We start from the raw sequence: 24,840 nt of genomic DNA on the forward strand, positions 1-24,840 counted from the left end.
ACTTAGTTTGTCAAAAATGTCCTTTACAAAGCTTTCCTTTGGTCTAGAAGGCAGGCTTTGTAATACAGCTTCCATTAACTTGTTTGTAAATCAAAATCAGTGTTGTCTGGTGATGATTTTACATGACCATGTTTTTTAAAGTGAAAATTAGTGTGAAGCAGGATAAGGTTGATTTGTGGAGTCAGTATTATATTTGAGGGGCTTTCCAGTACTGATGATGGGGGAGAGGAGTAGTTCAAGGTGCTGTTACTTACATGTTGCAACTCTTTGGAAACTTTAAGTTACATAGAGGGGGTGGGTTTGTGTTCTTCTGCCGGTACTTCTAAGCCTGTGGGATGGCTATCAGTAAGTCTCTCAAGACTGAAATGAAATTACTGGTTTGATGTGTTAATGATGTAATCTGCCTCATTTTAGATATGAATGCAACTCAAATTACAGGATAGTGATGCTAGCAATCCTGGTAATTTCAAATTACTGGCATTAAATGAGGATCAAGTTACTCCTCATGCTGATGTTCAGGTGTACAGCTGCATATGAATAGACATATTCTGCTCAAATATTTTGCTCATTGATTTTCTTTGTGGTTAAGACTGAAAGAGTAATACGAGAGGTTTTGAAAGTCTGTCAGAAAAACATTTCGCTATGTGCTGCGGTTAATACCAAATTGCTGCTGCAGAATATCTCAGTAATATGCTGTGACTGTTTGTTTCATAACCACCAGGCCAGAGCTTGCACGACCAGCTACAACCTTATATCAGCATAATCTAACTGGAATCCTTGAAACAGCGGTGAGGGCAACCAATGCCCAGTTTGATAATCCTGAGATTCTCAAACGATTGGATGTTCGACTTCTGGAGGTCTGTTGTATCATGGTGACTCTGACCTGAAACATACTGTGTGTGTGTGTGTGTGCATGCAGACATCTGTATGAAACAAAATTTTCATATGTGTATATAGTAAATACATTTCCCCACACACACTTTCTATTGAAGTCTACTTTGAATTATGTAAACCTCATTTCATAAGTCGTCTTTTCCCATTTCCTGCGTATTGTCTATTTGTATTTCAAGCTGTGGGTTTACAGCTGTTTCATTGACAACATGAAGTTGAGTACTTGGGGTCTAACAGTAATTGATGCTGGTGGCCCTAATTTGAGGGTCTGTAAACAGCTCCTACTGCTGTTGCTCTTAGAAGAACCTGGAGGGTAGTCTCTTTGTCGCCAGTACTTATAAAGAGTGAAGCAATGAAAGTGCATTTCATGAAGGAGACCTCTGGTAAGAAACTTGAGTTAATGAGCGAGCTCCAGTCCCAGAGGTGGGAGTTAACTGATGAACTGTAGCATCTGAAATAAGCCTATACTTTAGGCTGAGTCCTGCCTAAGAAGTTTTTCCTTCCCTTCATTTCCTTTACTAGTTCCAATGGCAAAACATCGATATTAAAACACCAACAATTTGGTGAGATGAATCCCACCCTTGAGTCAAACTTCAATTAATTTTTGCTTACTCTACTACTTTTGACAAGGAACTCCTGTATCTTGTATTGATGTAGATGCTTGTTTTTTCTTAGGCTGTGGAGAATGGAAGAGTAAGCAAGAGTTAGTCTTCAGCACTAGTACGCTCTGATTATACACTGAAAGTAGCGTATCTTTTTAATACAGGTATCTCCTGGGGACACCGGATGGGATGTCTTCAGCTTGGACTATCATGTTGATGGACCAATCGCAACGGTAATGTCATATACTACTGGCTGTGAACATGTCTCAGTGAATTGAATTGCTAAATATTTTTAATTGAAATAAACTTTTTTTTTTTATTCTGGAGTGTAAGATCAGAGAGACTTTTTTTTTTAATCTAGGATGCACCTACTGCATAAACAGTTGAGCCAAAATCTCAATTCTTATAAATTAACTGTGAGTGCTGAAAAGCTACACATAAAACAATCATTACTGAAAACCAGTAATTCATTTGTTCCAGCAGATGTTTTAGCAAGTACTTAATAAATGAAGTGCTCCTCTTCTTCCATTATTACTAGTTTGTAGCTGCTAATTTGGGATATTTTGGAAGGAACTGAAGAATGTCTAACTTATTTGTACTGTCTAAATGAAATTTGATAGGTAGCATTCATTAGAATTCCTGAGAAAATAGCTGCACTGTTGATCAGAATGCATTTAGCCTCTATAAAGAACTTGTAAAGAACCTTTTTTTTTTTTTTTTTTACACGCACTGGACATTGAAATGTGCGTCTGACCAGCAGAAGGAATTTTCATGTGTAATTTGAAAAGAGTGAAATCTTTAGGCTTTGTCATGTTCACCCCTTCTTACACTTCCTGCATTGCCCTGTTCATACTTGAATGTTAGGTAACTCAGTTCAGCCCTTGAGGGAGGATCTTTCCAAAAGCTCTGGGGTTTCCAGAGATTTGGTTTTGACGATATTTACCAATAAACTGCATGGATCAGATAAGATGGAATGTGAAGAGGTTCTTGGTCCTTCAGAACACATGGCGTGTCTGTTGAATTTGTACTGGTATTTTGTTTGTTTTGTAGGTATTTACACGTGAGTGCATGAGCCATTATCTAAGAGTATTTAATTTCCTTTGGAGAGCGAAGCGAATGGAGTATATTCTTACTGATATATGGAAAGGGCACATGTGCAATGCAAAGCTTCTGAAAAGTATACCAGGTGAGAGAGGCCCAAATTGATGACATGCTTGTAAACTGGATTTAGATGACTGCATCTTGTTTTAAACTGTGTGTTAAGAGGGGAAAAAAAAGTCTGTTTGGACAGGTGAATTTTATGTTTTGTTGCTCCTCTTGACTGACTGTTTAATGGTAGATGATGGTGAAGATAAAATAACAGTATTGTAAATGGAAGTTTTCCTGTTTGTTGTTTTACTTAATCCTTGGTTGTGAGCTTTTGTAGCAGTGAGCAGATGAAACATCCCATGTCTCTAGAAAAAGACCGTTACTCTTCCGTGCCCTTTTAGTCATTTTCCTTGATGCCTTCCTATCTGTACCCCATGTCTCCCTCTTTCTTGTGCTGGAAGTAGTAAGTCTCACATGTGCACACTTCTGAATCTACTAGTTTTAACTTGACTCACTGCTTTTGTTTAGCTAAGAACAGAAGAGGCTAAGATAAGAAGAAACAGATGTTTGAGAAGAAATAGGAAAGCTCTTAAGTGTAGTGACTCTGGTGTATGTTTAATGGACTGGGATTTTTTGATCCTGTTTCTCAGCTGAGAATATAGTCATATTTGCGAGCATCTGTACTGGCTCAAGCTTGACTGCTTTTTACTTATCTACATTTCTCTCAGTAAAAATTAGGTATTGAGGGTTACGCTTCTTTGTGGCAAAGATAAATTTGTTTTTATAGTTCAGAACTGTTTGGTGGGTGGGAGTGGACACCTTGGCCCCAGAAGGTTGCTGTGAAACAAGCTCTTGTAAAGTCTGCCCTAGTGCACAAGGCTGATGTCTGAAAATGAACAGGATGACTAGGTTTCCTTTCTCTTTCTGTGGGATAGGATTTAGTTTACTGTCATTTCCCTGTCCCAAACAAGTGCTTGTTTGACTCAAAACCAGTGGTGTATTGCATTCTTGCTTTCTGTTCCCTTTAAGACTAGGGTATATTTAACAGATTTTATTCTCATCACCTGAGGTCTTCAGGCTGGAGCTGTCTCCCATTGCTAGGATTTTATTTTTCTTTTGTTCTCAAGAGGAAGTTTGGGTTTTCTTCCTTTTTTTTTCTCTCCCCCCACCACCTCCCCTCCCCAGGGAGGCCTTTCTTATGCTTTGCCATGGAGCAGTCTTCTGTAGGAAAAAGCTCAGTTACTTGTAGCCTTTAGGTTTGGCTATGTTTTAAGTAACGCAGACATTTAAAATGCTGGCCAAGCTCTTACAGCTATTGTTGGCAGAAGGAGCCGAATGTTGTATTTCTCAGTTTGTGCCTCTGACAAAGGAGAGTATTTTTACAAAGACCTGTACTACCTGCTGCCTGGAGGGACAAGAGTCTTTTTTGCTCACTGGCATGTCAGATGGAAGCTGCAAGTAGAGCTTTTTTCTGAAATGCATGGAGACTCCACCCCAGCACTGATTTATGAAGAAGTAGTAGAACTTGCTTTTATTTTCTCTCTCTCCCTCCAAAACAGTACCTTGCTCTTCCAGTCACAGAGCACCAAATGGAAGACAGTAACTGATAGGCAGAAGCAGCTGCAGAGTCCTTTGGTTTTCAACCACAAAGAGGTAGCGCTGACTTTCAAGGACAGCTTTATTCACAATTCCCAAAAAGTCTTAACAGCCAGGGATTTTAATGCTTTAAACGAGTACTTCTAGGCAGTAGCATCAAGCTCACTCTTTTCCTATCAGTAATTGGAAGAAGTAGCACAGATGTATCCAGCTCAACAATGCTGAAGAATTTCTGTTGTTTAGCCAACCCTGGAGGTTTTTTTTTCATTGATCCTATTTGAAGTAGATAGTAACATAATGTGTCTTCCTGCAAATGAATAGGAAATGAAGAGCAGAGTAGCTTGTTGTAATATCCTTCAGATTATTGGAAGGTTCTGTAACATCCCAAGATACGAAAACAGAATTCCTTTTGTAGTAGTCTCATAGCTTGTCTGCAGTGGGAAATTACTTTGGCAGCTTTTTAGAAATTACTTCCTCTGGACATCTGCCTGATTCCAGAAGGCTGAGTATCTTCATTCCAGAGAATTGTTGCAGTTGATGGTAATCTTGATAATACCCTTCTGCAACAGAGGTACCTTCTCTTACAGGTGAGCAGCTGAGGCCATTAGTGACTCACCTGTGGGTCTCTGTTGTGGATCAAGGAATCAAACTTGAACCACATGAGCCATGAATTCCCTACCCCTGTCACAACCACCCTCTCTTTTGGTCTCAGTGTAGTTAAGTAAGGCAAAATACAGAGTGTGTTTTGAAGGCTAATGGTAAGAGATGCGAGAGGCCCCAGATGTAACTGCAAATCTGTGGCCTCAGATTTTCAACCAAAAGAACACAAAGGGCATTAACTGCATTTTGGTCTCTTGGGACTGAGAGGGTCTTTTTCACTTGTGATACTCAGCAAGTTTCCAGCACTGTCTGAACACGCAGTCAGTGTCATCTTTGGCTCATATTTTCTAGGAGATAATTGTGCAATGTACTTTGCTCATCTGTTGCCAGGCAGTATTGCTGCTGTCATCCAAGATTAGTGGCTGTTTTATGAAGTATTCAATTTGGTAGAAAAAAGTTTACCAAGCTGGTTTGATGGCTGTGCCTGTCCTTGCGGTCTTTAACATGCCATCTCTTTGGATTTTTTACAGAGCTTTCTGGGGTGCTGCATCAGTGTCACGTTCTGGCATCAGAAATGGTCCATTTCATTCATCAAATGCAGTATTACATTACATTTGAGGTATACTCTATCCACCCAATTAGTTGCTTAAAAATGAAGTACTTTTAATATTCTGTATGTGTTGTGTGTCTTAAATTTCAAAGAGCTTGTCATCTAGCAAATCAAAACAGCCCAATCCTGAATCATTGCTCCAGGTGCTTGAGTGTTCGTGGGATGAACTCTGGAACAAGGTCCAACAAGCACAGGACTTGGATCACATCATTGCAGCTCATGAAGTTTTTCTAGACACAATCATAGCTCGGTGCTTGCTGGATAGCGATTCCAGGGTAAGTCTTCTCTTTTGCATTAAACTGTAGCGTTGTGATCTTGGTGATTAGGAACCACCTTCTTTTATGTTGTAGGAGCAAGGGGTAAAGTAATCTTTCTTCCTCTTATATAAGACCTTATTATGGTAGGCGCTGTACATACTCCCCAGACGCAGTGACAGATGCTGACTGTAAAACTTGTTAGAATATAGGGCAGTTGGGTTTGGTCCTAAGAAGCAGTGCGATCATGCAACAACTGACTTAGGGGGTTGCAAAACAGTCTCTCTGGCTGTGTGTAAAAAGATTTAATTTACTCATGTTCCAAAGAGTGGTAATAACTTGAAACTGTTTTGCTGTACAACTGTTTCATTGTTTTGTTGCTTAACGGTCTCACAGGTACTTCTCAACCAGCTTCGAGCTGTTTTTGATCAGATCATTGAGCTCCAGAATGCCCAAGATGCAATGTACAGAGCTGCTTTGGAGGAGTTGCAGCTGAGGTTGCAATTTGAAGAGAGGAAAAAACAGCGTGAGCTTGAGGTACAGTAAAGATAAAAGTGAAGGAAAGGAAGAGGCTTTAATATTCTGAATTCTTTTGCAAAAACGCCGTAGCTCCATGCCTACCTCCCTACTGTCAGTCTGTGGGACACGCAGTGCTGAAGCGAGACTCACCTGCTTTGCTAACCTCAGATTTCTTTCATGTGCTGTACAACCACCAAGGGGACTGATAGATTCAGTATTAGAGGCTCTGTGTTTGGCTTTCTGTGGCAGTGCTTGGTTTGTTTAAACACGGTGGTCTAGCTGGGCAGAAGGTGGTCCAATTAGCAACTTTCATCATGTGACACACACTTGACCTTTTAACTCATTTGGTCTCTGTGTAGGGCAAGTGGGGTGTAACTGCGTCAGAAGATGAAGAAGAGAGCAAGAGGATGAAAGAATTTCAAGACTCAATACCCAAAATGTGCTCACAGCTGAGGATACTCACTCACTTTTACCAGGTGCCCTTTGATTATATTTTTATATGATCAGATTATATGCTGAACTTTGATATGTAGAAAAGCATTGCAAATACTGAGTAGGTGTAACTTCTGTATTCATGTGTGCAGTTTGTGGATCTAGCTCTTAATTTTTTGCTTCTCTACTTAGAAGCCTGTATTCACTGTTCCTCAGTAAACGGCAGGTTTTGTGATCATGTATGTTCCCCTGACAAAAAGGAATAGTCTTCTCATGCAGTCTCCTCCTTCCTCCAGCAGTGGAAGTAATAGCTATCTTCTGGTGTAATCTGGAAAAATAGGATTCCTTCTGCATTCCATTTCTTCTCACCATCTTTGTAAGTCATTGCTATTAAAGACTGCAGAAAGGATCCTTATTAAGGGCTTAACACTTGATTTTAAGTGCACTGGGATGGACAATGGGTAAGCTGTTTGGGGGAATGTGTGCAGGCTGTTTTCTTTCATGAAATTACTCTGGTTTTGTCTCAGTTTGTTACATATGATTCTAAAGCTCCCATTCCCCAGGAAAATCAGCTGTTAGATTTCAGGGAAAGCATTCCAGAAAGCTGTGAAAGTGAGGGGGTGGGCAGCACTATGTGCCACAGCAGCCTTTCAGGATTAGACCCCAGGTTAACTGAAAACCAAAACCCTATCCCAACTCATCTTTTGACTTTTACATGTGAGGTACTCTTGATGTTGTGTGGTATACCTTTTAATTTCTCTTACTTATCACCTTTGACGTGCCTCAAGTTAGGATTTTTTAATGATGTTGCTACTGAGTTTGACTTAAAGCTGTAGGGCCTGCTTTCTTCCTTCTTGCTATTGACATTTCTTGTATCTTTCTTCCTTATTTTAATATCCATAAATACACATTTAGACAAATATTAAACAACTGTATCCTGGGCTGCATAAAAAGAAGTGTGGCCAGCAGGTCGAGGGAGGTGATTCTCCCCCTCTGTTCCATTCTCATGAGACCCCACCTGGAGTACTGCGTCCAGCTCTGGGATTCTCAGAATAAGAAGGACATGGAGCTGCTGGAGCAAGTCCAGAGGAGGCCTTGAAGCTGATCAGAGGGCTGGAGCACCTCTCCTATGAGGACAGGCTGTGAGAGTGGGGCTTGTTCAGCCTGGAGAAGAGAAGGCTCCAGGGGGACTTAGAGCAGCCTTCCAGTACCTGAAGGGGCCTACAGGAAAGCTGGGGAGGGACTGTTTATCAGGTAGTGCAGTGACAGGACAAGGGGTAATGGGTTTAAGCTGAAGGAGGGTTGATTTAGATTAGATGTTAGGAAGAAATTCTTCACTGTGAGGGTGGTGAGGCACTGGAACAGGTTGCCCAGAGAAGCTGTGGATGCCCCCTCCCTGGACGTGTTCAAGGCCAGGTTGGATGGGGCTTTGGGCAACCTGGTCTAGTGGAGGGTGTCCCTGCCCATGGCAGGGGGGTTGGAACTAGATGATCTTTGAAGGTCCCTTCCAACCCAAACCATTCTATGATTCTATGTAAGCATGTGTTGTTTCCCTAGGTAAATGAATGAGGTTGAAGTGGTTTTGCTGGCTTGTTACCCATACGTTCATTTTACCTTGTAACAGTGTAATTGGTTCTTTATAGCAGCTATAGTTGTGACTTAGCACCTGTACAGCACGTGCAGAGCACTTCCCAGTCCTTCTCTGTGGTGGTTTTCATCAGATCTGTTTCTTTATTGCCTATAGTTTTACCAAGCTATAGCTACCCTGGATGAAGTGTCAAAAGAGTTCAGTTCATCTGGAAGTTGGAAGGAAAACAAAATAGTGTTTATAACCCAGGTTATAAAATACTGGTGGCTTTTGGTGAAGACTGTAGAGATCCTGAGCTTTTGATGTGAGGACTTCAGATCTGGGAGGAATTTGCTTCTGGGTCCAAATACTGCAGTTCTCCCTCCCAGAGGAAAATAGAGCCAAATTCTTTAAGAAGTGTAAGCTGTAAATAGGTTGTAGTCTGTGGGCTCTACAGGATTGCTACAAGTTGGCAATGTAGCTTTTGCCTGCTTGGACTGTATTTCTGCTGAGCCCTACTATGGATTTTCCATGCAAGACTTCCCTGGCCAGCTTTTGTCATCTTTGGAAGTAATGGGGTACTCTGGATATGGGCATGTCCGCATTAATATTTAGTGGAGATCAGGAATGAGCTCTTCAAGTGAGTCTTCCCATCCTCCCAAAGTCCTCTCCTTTTCTGCATTCTGTGGAGCTCTTGCAGTCCCTTGGCTAGAGCTGAATAAGAAGATGGGCTCCAGAAGCATGCCTCCCGCATGCCAAGTGCAAGTCCCACATAAAATCCACTCCAAATGCGTAGAGTCTAGCTATTAGGTCTGTAGCACCAACTGCCCTGATTGGCAAATGCTCTGCTGTTCTGGGGTGCCGCTTGCTGCTGTATAACCTCCATCAAATACCTATTTTTGAAGCAAGCAGTGCTCTAGTGCTGGCCTGGCCTGCATTGTCCATATAACCTGGAAACAGGGTGCTGTCTCCTGTTTCGTGGGTTGGGTCCTGGATTGGACTCCCAGGTAAGGTGGGACCACGCTGGGAGGTCGGGGCAGTGGCAGAAGGGCAGCTCCTTTGCAGCTTGGGAGACTTCGGACAGATGGAGAGTGTCAGCAGGGCAAGGAGTGGGAGGGTGTGTTTAAAAGACCGAATTGTTTGCACTGGAGACTCTAAAGTGCCTGGCAGACATTTGAAGATAAAACGAAGCTCTGGGTTTTTGCAGAATGAATGAATCTAGCATAACTCAGTTGCTAACGATTGGGTATAAATGCTTGTGCTCGCCCTTTCCCGGATTCCGTCTGCCTCCTTGCCAGGCCCAAGCACCCCCTGGCATCCCTGCGCAAAACACAACAGTGATGTCGTCTTAGCTATCTCTTGGGTTTTTCTTTCTCCTTCAGGGAATCGTCCAGCAGTTCTTGGTCCTGCTGACAACGAGTTCTGACGAAAGCCTTCGGTTTCTTAGCTTTAGATTGGACTTCAATGAACATTATAAAGCGAGAGAGCCAAGGCTTCGTGTCTCCTTGGGCACTAGAGGCAGACGGAGCTCACATATGTGAAACAACTGCGAAGGACTGCACCTCGGTATCCGAAGGATGTTGAACCTCTTGTTGGACAAGGCAATCAGTGTTGACGTAATACAACCAAACCGTGCGTGATCGGTGTCTACCATTTCTGCAGGCAACATGTTTTCAGTCATGTGATTGTGTGACACTGTATAGCAGAAAGCAAAAAAAAAAAAGAGTAGGGTTTTTTACACTGACATTTCTAGAATTACCAGACTTAATGGGCTGATTGAACCTCTTCCAATCAACTTCTTAAATCATCCTTTTAAACAAATGCCAATTTTATTTTAAGCTGAGCTCTCTGCACTGTAACTTATATCTGTGTCAAGAAAATCACTTCTTTTGTTTATAGAAAGCACCGTTTCCTTTTTTAACAAGAAAATAAGAAGGTTATTTTTTCTATATGTACTTGTTCTATTTCAAGAGAGCTTTTGTTAAAGCCAACAGATTAGGACCCAGACCCAATGTCCTTGTTAAGAAGCTATACAGCATTTCATTATGCTGATTTTCAGTGTTGTGATGTGTTTGACTGTGTGAGAAACTTTGTATCAGGAGACATAAACTTATATTTAATTTTTTTGTTGTTTTCAAAGTTAAACTGAAATAAAAAATTTAGTAGGGAAATTCTATGGTTACTGTACAGGAGAAAACTATAGAAGCAGAACAGGATTGTATCTATTGCACATAAGATCTAAAAAATGAAATTAAAGCCTCAGTACTGTGAAAAGAAAGTGTTGGTTAAGATTGAATTGAATGAAATAATTGGTGTTCAAAATCAGATGTGTAGAAACAAACTGACTTGGCTAATGTTGATTTCATTCTTTTCCCTTCCCTATTTTTTCATTGTAAATATTTATATATTGCTGTCCAGATGTTGGGGAGAGGGAGGTTCCTTTGCAAAGTTGTCATTATATCAGGTCATTTATTATGTTCCACAAGTGCAAGCTTAGAAAAATAAAACCACGATTATCTTTCAAACAAGTGTTTTGCTTTTTGTAATTCAAAGTTTATGATTTTAACCACAGGGTGAGAAAGGAGAAGCTTCCAGTTAGGAGTGTATTGATTTACAGATCCCTAACCATTACAGGATTTTGGTACTAGTCTTATCTATACTTTGAGCTGTGTGCGATTCATTAATTAACAGTTACCCTCAGATCAACCAGGGCTTTGTTTGCCTTTTGCCCTTACTCGGCTTGAACCTCTGGGAAGCAGAGGCACTTGCCAGGCCATGCAGGTGAGGCTGCCGTGAGTCAGGATGGAGGTGAACCCTCATGGGGACGATGCACTGACTTGCAGCCCTGGACAAGCGGGTTTGCCCTCCCGGACACCAGGATTCCCGTTGCTGTGCAGGCCCTGGAGACCTTGCTTTTGTCCAGTAAAACACGTCAGGTTTCTAACCCTGTGCCCTTAAAAGACCTGCTGGTGCAGCCACCCTCACGGGAGTATTTGGCAAGCAGTGTTGTGGCCATAAGAAGATATGTGCCCTGAAGTCACTGATGCTCTGTTTGCCCAAGGAATGCTGAAGAATGCCGAACTTGGCGTCACGAGGTCACAAATCACTTGACAGGCAGGAGGACTCTGGTTCTGTGGGTGTGGTGGGAGCGTATTGTTCTTGTAAAGTGTGAAAGAACTACAAAGCTTATCTGATTGTGGTTTGGCCAGAGCTCTTGGGGGAAAAGATTAGCTGCACAGGACTTTTGGCCATTGCCTTGAGATATGTTACATGATCCCACGTGTCATGAGACTCCCCACACGCCAGAGAGGCAACATCAATGTCAGAACTAGAGGAGAAGTTCCAGAGCAAGATTTAGTTCCCTTCGGTGCTAAAATGAATCCAGCAGTATGCAGGAAACCTGCAGTAGCAGCCGTGTTGGGAACAGTCATTTTGGGGTGACTTCACAAAAATCCATCAATCTGGGAAGAGTCGTCGCTGCTGCAGGAGTTGCTCTGCCAGGCTGAGGGGGACGTTTTGAACATGAGGCACAGAACACTTGGGCCAGTGGGGACCTGCCATCGTCCTCGGTGCTCCTTTATGGATGGAGACCGGTCTTTTAGCCCCTAACCCAGAAGCCATCATGTTTATTTCAGCCTACACATTTTTTGTAGATTCTGATCCTAAACTAAAACTGATGAGTTGTGGTATAACGAGCATAGCTTGAGGAAGCCAGTGACCCATTTTCAAGTAAGATGGAGCAATGAAAAAAATATATGGACAAAACGATGAATCTTTGTGATCATCTGTTGGCCTTATACTGTTAGGGCCAGATTTTCATCAAGAGAGTGGATGAGAAGTTGAGCAATCAATACTTCAAATCTTCCTTTGGCCTTGGAAATAACTGTATCAACAGTATTGTCATAATAACTTGTAGGAGAGCGCCTACACTTCAAAACGGAGCAGAAAATTGAGACTTGATGCATCGATAAATATTTAAAAGGCGAGGCAGAGAATAACCTGTCCAGCTCTGTAGGAATACCCCCTGGAAGTGGCCAGGAACTGTTCCTGAGTTTCAGTTCCTCAGGCAGTGGCATGCATTCTTCTCTCCTCTTCAGACATGGCTTTACCTGGGGAAGAGCCATCAGCAGTCCTGGACCCCCTCTGACCACCAGGCTGGGGGGAAGGTTCCGAGTGCCTGGCACTGAGTAACTGGACCAGCTCTGCTGGAAGATCACCTGGGAGTAGATGGGAGCTAGTGATATCATCTTTGATTTTTTTTTTCTGGCAATTTCAGCCATATTTTTTTTTTCCTTCTGCTGATTTATGCTTTGCCTTCACCTGCAGCTGGGTCTTCCCTCTTTGGGGCAGTCGGCATTGCCCAGTGCTGCTTCTCTACAACACAGAGCGTGGTTTTTGTGAAAGAACCTTCATCAATGTGAAGGAGGAGACTGATTGTCTAAAGCTCTCGCTACAGCAATGCTAACAGTGCTGCCCACAGCAAACTGCACTCCGGGATGCTCTCCCTAGAAATGCTGCACCGCACGGAGCAGCCCTCCAGCCAAGAACGCTGGGAAAACCAACTCGCCCTTTTCTCTTCTTCAGCAGACATTTAACCAGCTGACCAGTGATTTTGGAAGGAGAAAGTGTGGGGAAAATGGAGGGATGAGCAGATAAAAAGGGCCGGTTGTATGTAAATAGGGTGCCGGTCAGTATGTTTTTCCAGCCTTCCCTTCACCTGGTCAATGCAGCCTGTCCTGTCTCCTTACCAAATCCCTTTCCCTTTTCCTGGGTGTGTGTGATGGGGGTGGGCATGCAGCGGCTGGAGCGGGATCGCGGGTGGGAGCTGCGCCTGTGGTGCAGACACTGCAGCGAGAGGACGTACGTATGTGGAGGTGAGAGGGTCCAGGGGTCCGCTGCTGGCCGGGCTCTGTGTGTAAGCCCAGCTACTGGAGACATCCACGTTTGTACTGGGAGCCTTGCAGAAGGCGGCGTATTCAAGGAGTCAGTGATGTTGAGCAGACATGGCTGCTCTACTGGGCCTCGTGCCTGGGGCTTGAGCAGCTGCTGTATGGGGACCCGATGGAGGGCCCCGTGCCAGCCCATCCTGCGCGCCAGGGCGTGGGAAGAAGGAAACCCTCCATGGACAGGACCTGCACAGCACACCACGGGAAAATCCATGAAGGCTCTGACCGGTGCTGCACAAATGCGGGGTGCCCAGTGTCTGAAGGGGCATAGGTTTTAACTGACTACCTGTATTCCTCTTTTTATCCTATTTATAGTCCTGGTTTTACTCTGTCATATTAAACCAGCTATTTTGTTAAGCCATTTGTTGTCAGGCCTTTGTTACTGAGATCCAGAAAGAAGTCTGCACCCTCCCTCTCTCTCACTGACCTCTTGGTGCAGAACAACATTGTACTTACATAGATATAGATATATAATTTATTTTTATATATGATATATTAGTGGGAGATATCTCCTACTAATATATCTGTATCTCCCACTAGTGGCCCTCCATCCTGCTCAGCCAGAGGTTGTTGATGCTACTTGTGTTCACGTGATTGTGCTGCGTGTTTATCTGGGTTGACGTGTGTGGCCAGCCACGTATACGTACGTACTTACGTGGTGCGTACGTGTGCCCTGTGCGCGCGTGCCTCTGGGGGATGCGTCCTGAGCCTTGCTACTGGTTGGAGCCAGGGCTGTGGGGCTGTGGCAGCCCGGCCTCTGTCAGGCTGCTGGATTCAGCAATTCCGAACAAAAGTGAGAGATAAATGATCTTGAGTTTCATTTGTGCCTGGAGGCCAATACTGAATTCTACATCAATGTGCACACTTAGCGTAAAAGTGGGCAACCTCCTTCTGCTGTGGCTGCGCAAGTGGCTTACCTTTCAGTGGGTGGCAGCAGCCAGGTACATTTCTAAAGAGAAACATAGGAGTTTTACCCTTTTATTTTACTTTTTAACACTGAACGGCTTATCTACTTGCAATCAATGTTAAAGATTATCATTCTTAACGACACATTTACTCTTTCAAGGCTATTCTTTATTTTGTAAGGTATGTAATGCAGGCTTCTGGGTGGCAATTTCGATGCTCTTCTGTTGGAGCTACGGTGTCTGAAAATACGGATGCAGCTGAGTGCCCAAGTGGTCCCGTCTCTGGGCTGCTCCTGCTGTTTGCATCCTCTCCTGGGGCTGTCACTAACTGCCCCCGCATACTCGGCACTCTCCTTTGCAGAGTTGCCAAGGACTAAAGAAATTTCTGAAAAATTGCAGTAAAAAGCAGAAATGCAGAAACTGGGGATAAAGTTATCACCCACCTCGGGATGTCATACAAGATGCAAAACTCTTCTGGGGTGAAGGGCTATCCATGCGGTGCTGCCAATATCATAAATCCATTTAAAGGAAAAGAACTGGAAAGTATTTATGTCTTATTCTCTTAAACTACAAGGGATGTTTGTCCTGGTAACTGACACAGAAATTATATCTTAACCAATGTGAACTCTGAAGAAGAAAAAGTTAAAAAACAGCCCCTGAAAATTTTATCTCCCTCCGTAAGTCACAACAGCTTGTCTGCGTCAGGGTCCACTACGATGTAATTTAATATCTTAGAAACATCCACTAGGAAATGCAGAAGCCCACAGTAGAATGTATTTTTCAGTGAATTAATTATAGGTTTAGGGTAGGAGATCAAGGACAGAATATAATCATAATCTGGTTTTATTTTAGTGATTCTATTTTTTACTCAAGGCCCTGTGGATTTTCTCCTCTCATAACAGATGCAGTGAACAACTGCCAAGGTCTCTCAACTCTACATAGGAGAATGCTTTTCTTTATAAAAAACCTAAATCTATCATCTGATTTATTTTATTAAAATTAGTTGTGGAAGGATTCTGTCTTCTTCCTGTCACATATGTAAGATGTCCATTTTTTGGACAAGAGCTTTTTCAGCTCTTCAAAACAGCATTTCTATCGAGAATGGCTGATTCCCTTTGGTCAGTGTGAGAACCGTAACTTCCAGTATGCCACATCTAACAATGTTTTCAGTCTTAAGGACACTCTTCAAGTGCACATGTAAATTTTTAAACACACACTAAGAGTTGAAAGGTAATGAATGATTGAAAAAAAAAAAAGGGGGGGGGAAGTGTCTGGACAGAAAATTGAAGCTTATTTAAAACCTCCTAGACTGAAGGATTGAAGTTGTCTCTGGTGTTTCATGCGTGTTTCCTAATGCTGAACTTCGAAACCAGCTGCGGGTGTCCACATGTGTACTCACCTCAATTTTCACCTGAATGAGCAGCCTCAGAGACGACAGAGCACGTTTCACGCACACCTAAAGGTGCTCAGAGACTTCTCAGAAACGCCTAAGTCGTTTTGAAAATCCTCTTTTGGCTGCTTGAAACCTAAAATATCACTTTAACCTCTAATAAGATTCTACTAATTGGAGAGAGGGAAAAAGAGTTGGGAGAGCTGCAAGAGATGTGCAAACCTTTGTCAGTGGAGCAGGGACAGATACAAGAACTTGCTGTTTCAGAAGTCGGAGGAAATAATTCTACATGCTTTCTAGAAGGGCTTTGTAGCCGTCGCCTGCTCTACCCAATTTAACAAGCCAAAATTACTTACAGTGCCAAGGATAACAATAAACAGCCACAAGTAAAGTGTTCTCTTTCTTAGTCTGCAGTTGTTGAGAGTGAAAAGTTTCTGCAGCCATTGATTTAAGCACTCATCCGTCACTCTGAGGGCTTGCTGAACTGCAATTTTAAAATGTAGTGAAAATGTTAAGTTTTGGTTGACAGAGAATACTAAGAATTTAACATATAAACCACTCAGTCTTTCTACAGTATTAAGCCAGGCTCCATAGTATTTTAACTTCTTTATGCTAGCTTGGAGCAATGTGGTTTTTAAGGCATCCGAACCAGTCCTAAGGGTTAACTTGATACTCTCTTTCACCAGAAGAACAGCAAAGGTGCCTCAGTCAGTATTTATTTTCCTTCTTTTTGGTCCAAAGTTAGCTTTTTGCTAATGCACTTTGACTACCCAATACTGTACATTCTCTCATAAAATCATTGGGCAAACCCTGAGCTGCACACAAGTGGAAACAGAGATGGGAGTGCAGGCGAAAGGAGGCGAGCAGAGGTGTATGGGGTCAGAGAGAATACAGAGGTCACGAACGTCAAAGAAACCGAGGTGATGGATAGTCACTCACAAAAGGAGAGAAGGGATCCTGAAAGACAGCAAATGATGACCAAAGAGATGCTCGGGAAAGAGTACAGAAAGAAAAACATTTTTTAAAAAAAATCCGAGGCGTGTAGGAGGTGAAATTTCTATCATCGCACAGTTAATTTACTTTAGCTCTTTGTGGAACAAATTCTATGAAATGTTTTCCTCCAGAAGCCATCAGAACACCAATTAAGTTAGCTAAACATTAGAGGATGGAAAATGCAGTTGGAGTGATTTTTACCATCAGTCTGAATATTAAAAGATATGACAGGAAAAAGCTGTCGCAGGCTGATTATCCCCTGTATGAAATATTCCAGCGCCACGGAGGACGAACACCAAATATTTGCATTCGAGGATACATGCCACAAGAACAAAGTAGTTAGGCATCTAGGAACCCTCTCACTTCCACAATGGGAACAGTCCCAAAACTTGTCAAGGTCACTTCATCATCCTTTAAAGTTTTTCCAAAAATTGCCAAGAGAGCGGCAAAGAACACAGTCTTCTGCTTCGCTTTCCAACACGGCCCAGCATTCACTTCTTCAAAGAGGGTGTTTGTACTGAGCTTTACCTCTTCTTTCTAACGAACGGTGCTGAAGGGCGTAAAGAAACAGAGGGAAATTACAGACAGGCTTACAACAGCAACTAAAAAGGCAAATGGGAACTTTCCTTTAACACTCTGGTTTCTAAAACTAAGAATTAGAGCATATTTTAATAGGCAGAAAATGAAGAAAATAAAATTCTCTAGAAAACAAGTAATTTAACCATCAGGTGGATAGGAGTAAAACTGCACTATTTAGTGGAGAACAGAAAGCATAAAGAGAATGTAAAATGTGGGGTGAAAATAGTATTTGATAAATGAGAAAACCAGGAGAATCCTCACTCATTGTGACTTTATTAACACAGCTAAAGTTTAAGACAAAAACAGAACGTATTTTTGACAACTGTGACCCATCTTATTAAAATGTCTGTAAATAAACTGAAATATTTTGTTTCTTATCCTATGAAAGAGATTAACGCAGTATAAATTTATACTCTTTGTGTACATATATATGTAATATATGCACATAATTAATAAAAGCGCCAATGGACCACTATGAACATAATTATTATGTCATTTTATTTGCTAAGGAAAAAGACATGATACAGATTTCTCAGCTAGAACGGAATGGATGAGCCGACATCGTTTCTCTCCAAAGCGCCAGACAGGGCGTTAGATGCTGCAGAAAATGGGTTCCATAAACAGTGCAGACGACACAAGTGCTGCGCTAGCTGCAAGAACACTTGGAGATCAGTGTTTCCCAAAATGACTGAAGAGGAAACACGGAGTGACTTTACTTCCTAAACCTCTCATCATTCTTGTTTTCAAAGAAGACTGAGAAATAAAGAAGACAGATACATCCTGACAATATCATGTCACAATTTCCCTTTCACCTTGGTTTCCCTCCTCACCAGCCTCATTTCTCCCTTTCAGACATCTAGGGCATTTCTGAGATCCTTGATACAATGAGGAAGGAGAGTTTAAAGGATCTTGCAAATGCAGTTCTTGACAGATGAAGTTAGTCAAGAGTTGGGGGAAAAGGGGATCCTTTAGAAATCCATAAATGAACAAATAATCCTAACTGCAGCATTACACAAACACCTTCTCTGAATTTCCCAGAACCTGCACTCAGATTGCCTTTGTACTTCAGCTCTACATGGTACAGGCTTTACAAACAATATACTCCAGGCCTTTCATATTTCCATCAACCAGGTTCCTTCATTGCCCACGGGAGCAATTAGTTGATTACATCTACTCCGTAAGCCCCTGTGAGCAAAAGAAACAGATAAGCATTTTCAAAAAGTCTTCAGGGGACACCAAAGAAACAGGCAAAAAGTAGTTTGGGCATCGTGAAGAGACACCATGTCCCATCTTCTAGGAGAAAAGCGGCAGAGCAGCTGTGAGAGGTGAAGCAGCAGAGGAACAGCGTCTGTCAGATCCAGACATCCTAGAGTTAGAACGAGTGCACGGGCTCCAGTATTTCACAGGCAAAAAGTTTTGGAAATTAAAACAAATCAAAGCTCCTGCAAACCGAAAGAGCAAAACAGACAGTAATAACAGAATAGGAAATAATTACAAAAAGAGTAACTGGATGGTAGCCAGGAGGTATAATAAAAGAATAAATGTTATCGTTTCCTTAATTAAGAACATTAAAGGGCAATACTGTAAGTGACTCAGAAGAAACAGCTGCGTAGAAGTTTACAGGCGCTTGTGACTTAAACTATAGGGTTTCTTAATGGGCAATTATATAATTGTAGCCTTATTTTAAGGCTTGACCTTTCTCCATTACAAATTAAGAACTCCTCAAGTACATCTTATAAAGGTGTAGGTAGGTACCAAACAAGATCAAAATTTTAAGTTCATCCTGGCAAGCTGATCTGGATGCACGTTACTATTTGCAGCAGGCACCCGGACACGCTAAGCGACTTGCAAGCGTCTCCAGGCGAGTGAAGCGTATCAGGATGCAGAATAATAGCAACCCTGCTGATCCCATCCCTTGCCAGAGACAACGACGCTGCCGGTGCGGCGTCACACGCCTCACAGACGTGATGCCTCCGTTGTCTCTGGCCAGACTAATCCCTTGCAGCAGCTTGCAGAGCTCCAGCTGAAGTTCTGCATAAACCTCCCACTTTTCCTCCACCCGCTGGCCTGCGCTCTGCTGCATGGGCACAGAGCAGAAGCAATTTGCTGTTCAAACTCCGAGGCTGAAATTCCTGAAACAGCCTTTAGAGGACAGCGGAGAATTGCAAATGAGGCGTTTTCAGCTCTGGCCTCATAGTCCGGGATCTGAATTATGAGCTCTGAGTCAAAGTGCAGCCGAAGTGTAACTTCTGTATTAATGTGTGCTGTTTATTTGCTATGGCTTTCTAAGATAAGGTTGAGGATCGTAACAGCCACATATTTTTAATTATATTGTAGTCTTTTCTATCATTAAGAATTCCAGTTGCCATCTGGTTAAGTTAGAGCCTTGCTGAACGAATTGCTGCATTGTCAAAAGGAGCTCAGTGCTTCGTATTCAGGTCTAATGGAAAAGAGAACAGTGTCCCCAGATAAAAAATACCGGTGACTCTCGCTGGAGGCTGTAGCGATCCTGGACTTTGACATGGGGACTTCAAATCCATGAGAAATTTGCTATTTGTGTCCAAATATTGCACTTCTCCCTCCCTGAGAAACGTTGGGCCAAATTTTTTAAGAGCTGTTAGCAATAATTAGACTGCAGTTGAGTTTTGCTCTAAATTGCTGGGAGCTGGCTGGGTCAGCAGCACCGACTGCCCTACTGCGGAGATGCTCTGCGGTGCTGGGGTGACACCTGCTGCTATAGGTATGGCTCACATCGAATACGTATTTTTGAAGCAAGCAGTGGTCTGGCCTGCATTGTCCATATAACCTGGAAACAGGGTGCTGTCTCCTGTTTCGTGGGTTGGGTCCTGGATTGGACTCCCAGGTAAGGTGGGACCGCGCTGGGAGGTCGGGGCAGTGGCAGAAGGGCAGCTCCTTTGCAGCTTGGGAGACTTCGGACAGATGGAGAGTGTCAGCAGGGCAAGGAGTGGGAGGGTGTGTTTAAAAGACCGAATTGTTTGCACTGGAGACTCTAAAGTGCCTGGCAGACATTTGAAGATAAAACGAAGCTCTGGGTTTTTGCAGAATGAATGAATCTAGCATAACTCAGTTGCTAACGATTGGGTATAAATGCTTGTGCTCGCCCTTTCCCGGATTCCGTCTGCCTCCTTGCCAGGCCCAAGCACCCCCTGGCATCCCTGCGCAAAACACAACAGTGATGTCGTCTTAGCTATCTCTTGGGTTTTTCTTTCTCCTTCAGGGAATCGTCCAGCAGTTCTTGGTCCTGCTGACAACGAGTTCTGACGAAAGCCTTCGGTTTCTTAGCTTTAGATTGGACTTCAATGAACATTATAAAGCAAGAGAGCCAAGGCTTCGTGTCTCCTTGGGCACTAGAGGCAGACGGAGCTCACATATGTGAAACAACTGCGAAGGACTGCACCTCGGTATCCGAAGGATGTTGAACCTCTTGTTGGACAAGGCAATCAGTGTTGACGTAATACAACCAAACCGTGCGTGATCGGTGTCTACCATTTCTGCAGGCAACATGTTTTCAGTCATGTGATTGTGTGACACTGTATAGCAGAAAGCAAAAAAAAAAAAAAAAAAGAGTAGGGTTTTTTACACTGACATTTCTAGAATTACCAGACTTAATGGGCTGATTGAACCTCTTCCAATCAACTTCTTAAATCATCCTTAATGAATGCGATATTTAATTTGGAGCTTTCTGGTCTCTCCCCACTGTAACTTGGGTCTGTGTCCAGGAAATCACATGTTCTTTTGTTTAGGAAAGCACCATTTCCTTTTTTAACAAGAAAATAGAATTCTTTTCTATATATACTCACTCTGTTTGCAATCACTTCGGTTAAAGCCAAGAGTTTTGGACTCAGACCTAATGTTCTTGTTAAGAAACTATATAAAGCATGTAATTATGCTTATTTTCAATACTGTGATATATTTGTGACAAACTTTCATACTTTAATTTTTTTCTGTGTTTGTTTTCAAGGTTAATATTACAAATAAAAGTCATTTAGTAGGGAAATTCTAGGGGTACTGTACAGGAACAAACTGTAGAAGCAGAGTGACCTTACTGTGTAGGAAATATCTTCAATACCGCCAAAGGAAAGTGCAGTTTATTTTCAAAATCTGATGTGTTAGAAAGAAAACAGCTTGGGTAATCAAGGCTACTTTATTTCTCTTTCCTTGGCTATTTTTCTTTTGTAAATATTTATATATTGCTGTCCAGATATTGGAGGAGGGAATTTCTTTTTTTGTTTGCAAGGATGTCATTATATAAATAATTGAAGTATCCATAATTATTATTACTACAGGTAGCTGAAGTATCCATAAATTAAGTTCCACAAGTACAAACTCAGAAAAAAACCCGGCAGTTATCTTTCACTTGTTTTGCCTTTTGCAATTGAAAGAACAGAATTCATTAATTTAAACTTGCCCTCAAATACACCAGGTCTGTGGCCTTTTTTGCCCTTTCCTTTCCTCTGCTTGAACCCCTGGGAAGCAGAGACACCTCCCAGGCCGTGTAGGTGAGGCTGCTGTGAGTCACGGATGGAGGTGAACTCTGGTGAGGACGCTGCTTCAGACCCGCAGGTCCAGACTGGGAGGTTTGCCCTCTGGGCATCCAGACACTGCTGATGGTGGAAGCAGCGCTCCCCCGTAGGTTATCCTGCCTTTTCCAGGTGGGACGGACACAGGCTTTTCAATTGCACTGTGTGGTGTAAGAGGGATGGACCTGCAGAGAAGAGCTAAAGTTCAGGTGGTGAGCGAGTCCTGGGAACAGGGGTAGCAGAGGGCGAGGGAGGTGGGGATTCAGCCGCGATGTCATTTTCTTTCTGGACAATTAGACATATCACTCTCAAGATGAAGCCTTTTAAATCAAAATCAAAAGGGGCAGATTAACTTCCTAGCAGGCTGCCAATCTCTTGAAACAAATCCGCTGACCAAGACTTTGCGGATTCTGTAGTTGAGGCAAAGACACTGTTCTGCCTCCTCCCAGCTCCAATATAACGTGCCCTGTATTTTTCACCAGAAGAATCTGGGTGATACAACCTGCAATTTACACTGCCAGTCTGATTTGTCTCTCACTTTGCTGTCTCACAGAGGAGGGGAATCTCTCAGCACCAAGTCGCTGATTTAGGCCAGGGAGGAGCACCTTCCTGATGATGCAAAGGTCTGGTGTAGTATAAACTTAGGCTAAATTGGCATCAGGCTTCTGAAGCAGTCGAAGGTCAAACTCTAAGGTTATGTAAGCAGTTTTACTATCAGGAGAGAAGCCTGCCCTACATCAGCTTCTTCCTCACTTGCATTACGGGATGGCTGAGCTCTGTCCTGAGCTAGGTAAGCTGCGCTGAGACTCTGATCTTTGCTTGGAAGCAGCTATTTTTAGCAAGATAAAATGTAAATCTCCAAGTTTTGCAACAGAAACATCCATTATGGCAATGCATTTGATAAAACTAATTGTGACCTGTGTAGAGGATCGAGACCCGTAACACCAAGCTGTCATGTCTTTCAGTGTCACTTTGCAGGTCGTGCACTTGTTTAGCAAAGAAAGTTTGTCTCGTCTTTTCTCCCACTCCCTTCCCTCTGTTTTGCCCCTTCTTCACCTCCCTAAACTAGCTGTAACTGAATTGTCACCATGTCCTCCCTCCTGCAGCCGTACGTCCCTCTGCTCTTCCTCTGTTCCTTGGAGATCTGCAGTGAGCTCCTGGGACTTGCTTGGTGCCTCCCTGAGCCTTCTAGCTGAGATTTGGGGATGGAGTTTAGAAAGTCTTACTTCCCCTTCTCTTCTTGGGTCTATTTTTGATCCTTTTAGCTGTAGTTAGAGCTATGTTTCTCCTTTAAAGCAGAAGTCAGGCTTTTTGCCTCCTTCTTCTCACTCTTCTCTCCCAACTAACTAAACTGCATTTTTATGAAGTTATTTCAACAACTCTCTGGCTTCACCAATTACAGTTATGAGTTCAGACATGTTTTGGGGAATGGATTCTTCACTCCTGTGAAATAAAACATGTACAGTTTTTATTTCTGTTCCACTTAAGGGACCTGCCAGTGCAGCTCTGTGGGAGCACTTGCAGGCAGCATTTCAGCCAGAAGAAAATTTGGTCCATGATGCAAGTCTTGTTTTGTGTACAAAGGGGAAGCTGAAGGATTCAGAGGTCTAAAGAATTGCCAAATTAAGTTGCCTCTGTAAATTCAAATGCATTTACAGACCTCTGGCAAACATCCTGAGGGGTTGGTGGCTGGCTCACTCGCCAGTATAGGCACCTTCTGTGTATCACTGGTACAGTAATTCTGTTGCCACATCAGCTCTGGCCATTTGTAAAACCTCAATATTCATTTACAGGCATGTTTAAATAATTTAACGGTCTCTCTATGAGCTACTGTAACTGTTGCAGAAGTGTCTCTGGAGCCCCAAATATTTATTCTCTGCCAACTGATGTCATATATCCAATACTTGCAACAAGTTCTATGTTGGTGGACCCAAATACCCAGACAGAAATCACTGCAGCCACCAAGAATGTGCTCCATTTTAGCCAGACATGTTTATTTTGGAGAGGAAGAAGGAGATCTGGTTAGTGCTATTCTCACTGCCACTTAAGATGCTCTTAATATGCAATTAGTTCTAATTACTTCTAATATCAGCAAGTACCCAAGCCTGATAGAAAAACTTTTTTTTTTTTCATTAGAATCATAACAAAATAAAACTTGAATTTCAGCACTTGTAGGACGAAGCCACAATCACACCAGGTAAAATTACAGATGCTAAGCTCTCACAGTACAAAATGACTAGTACTAAAATAGCCAAGTGACATCACAACTTCTCCAGTGTCATGAGGCAGGAACTGTCGTTCTTCTAAGTTTTCATTTCATTTCATTTATTTGTGAAAGCTGCTCATGGTTTTGGGGTGCAGTAGAATTGCAGAAGTTCTGGTCTTCTCATCATTTGCTTTTGATGTTGAATTAGTGTAGGATGTCTCATGAGCAGGCTGCTCTTCTGGAGCTGCTAAGTCCATACTATTGCCCTAGGATTCCTCTGCTGGCAGTCACAGAAGTTGACTGTAGTTATTGTTGAGATTCATATTTTGTATGGGAATCACATCCTCTTTTTGCTTATATTCCTGAGTTTTGTCTGTGTTGTTCTACTTCGGATTCTTTTCCTTTATGGGCAGTGTCAGTATTAGTTAATATTCATCCTCTGCAATAATAAAAATGTTTCAGAAAAGGACACTCACTGGTATGAATTAAGAGGCCAATTAAAAATAAAAAACAACTTACAGCAAAGATCTCAGTAGAGTATTGTTAACAGCTAACGTTGCACTCCAGAGTTTGGTGGTGAATACTATAACTACAAACACACTTAATTGCTAATATCAACCATCTAATAAAGAACTATGTGCATGGGGGGAGGACTCAACTGAATGTTTTCTCTGTCACTGACATAACTGCTGAAGTCAACGATGTCCCAACCAATACGAAAACAGAGACTGCTGCAGACACTGTTATATGGTGTTTTCAACATCTTTATGGTCTGCAGCCTTTGTGTTCCTTCTCTCTGGAGGGAATCATGCAATCCATATGTTAGAAGGGTGATCCTGCATTGCTGATAATCTCACAGAGTGTTTGACATTCTTGTGTAATCTTGTGTAATTTGTCTCAACATTGACAGGAAATTCTCTTTTTCACTTTGTTACTGTCTCTGAATGAGTGAAAATCCTGGAACAGCAACATTTTCTTGATTTCAGTAGCAACAAAGGGAACTTCCAAGTCATTGCAGCTTAATGTGATGTGGAACCTCTCTGTCGACGGTCTCTAGAAACGCTTTTATGGCTATGGCAGTTCTGACTGTTTTACTGATCTGATTCAGCGAGACGCAGCC

The 24,840-nt window shown here is 42.5% G+C and overlaps 1 protein-coding gene across 3 annotated transcripts in view; it reads left to right on the plus strand.

Moving 5' to 3' along the window:
- TUBGCP3 (tubulin gamma complex associated protein 3) overlaps positions 1–20,615 on the plus strand; it is a 68,459-nt gene extending 47,844 nt beyond the window's left edge. The window contains exons 15-22 of one of the 3 annotated variants that reach the window (XM_054801598.1): positions 722–857; positions 1,658–1,726; positions 2,544–2,679; positions 5,309–5,397; positions 5,532–5,663; positions 6,039–6,179; positions 6,521–6,637; positions 20,277–20,615. In XM_054801598.1, the coding sequence (XP_054657573.1) occupies positions 722–857; positions 1,658–1,726; positions 2,544–2,679; positions 5,309–5,397; positions 5,532–5,663; positions 6,039–6,179; positions 6,521–6,637; positions 20,277–20,282 (826 nt within the window). In that variant the 3' untranslated portion in view covers positions 20,283–20,615. Of the gene's footprint in view, positions 1–721; positions 858–1,657; positions 1,727–2,543; positions 2,680–5,308; positions 5,398–5,531; positions 5,664–6,038; positions 6,180–6,520; positions 6,638–9,542; positions 10,686–20,276 lie in introns of those variants that run through there. The other 2 variants (XM_054801579.1, XM_054801589.1) reach the window with 2 other exon arrangements.
- The last annotated feature ends 4,225 nt before the right edge of the window (positions 20,616–24,840 follow it).

This window comes from Grus americana, chromosome 1, assembly GCF_028858705.1.
Source record: "Grus americana isolate bGruAme1 chromosome 1, bGruAme1.mat, whole genome shotgun sequence".
Taxonomy (NCBI): domain Eukaryota; kingdom Metazoa; phylum Chordata; class Aves; order Gruiformes; family Gruidae; genus Grus; species Grus americana.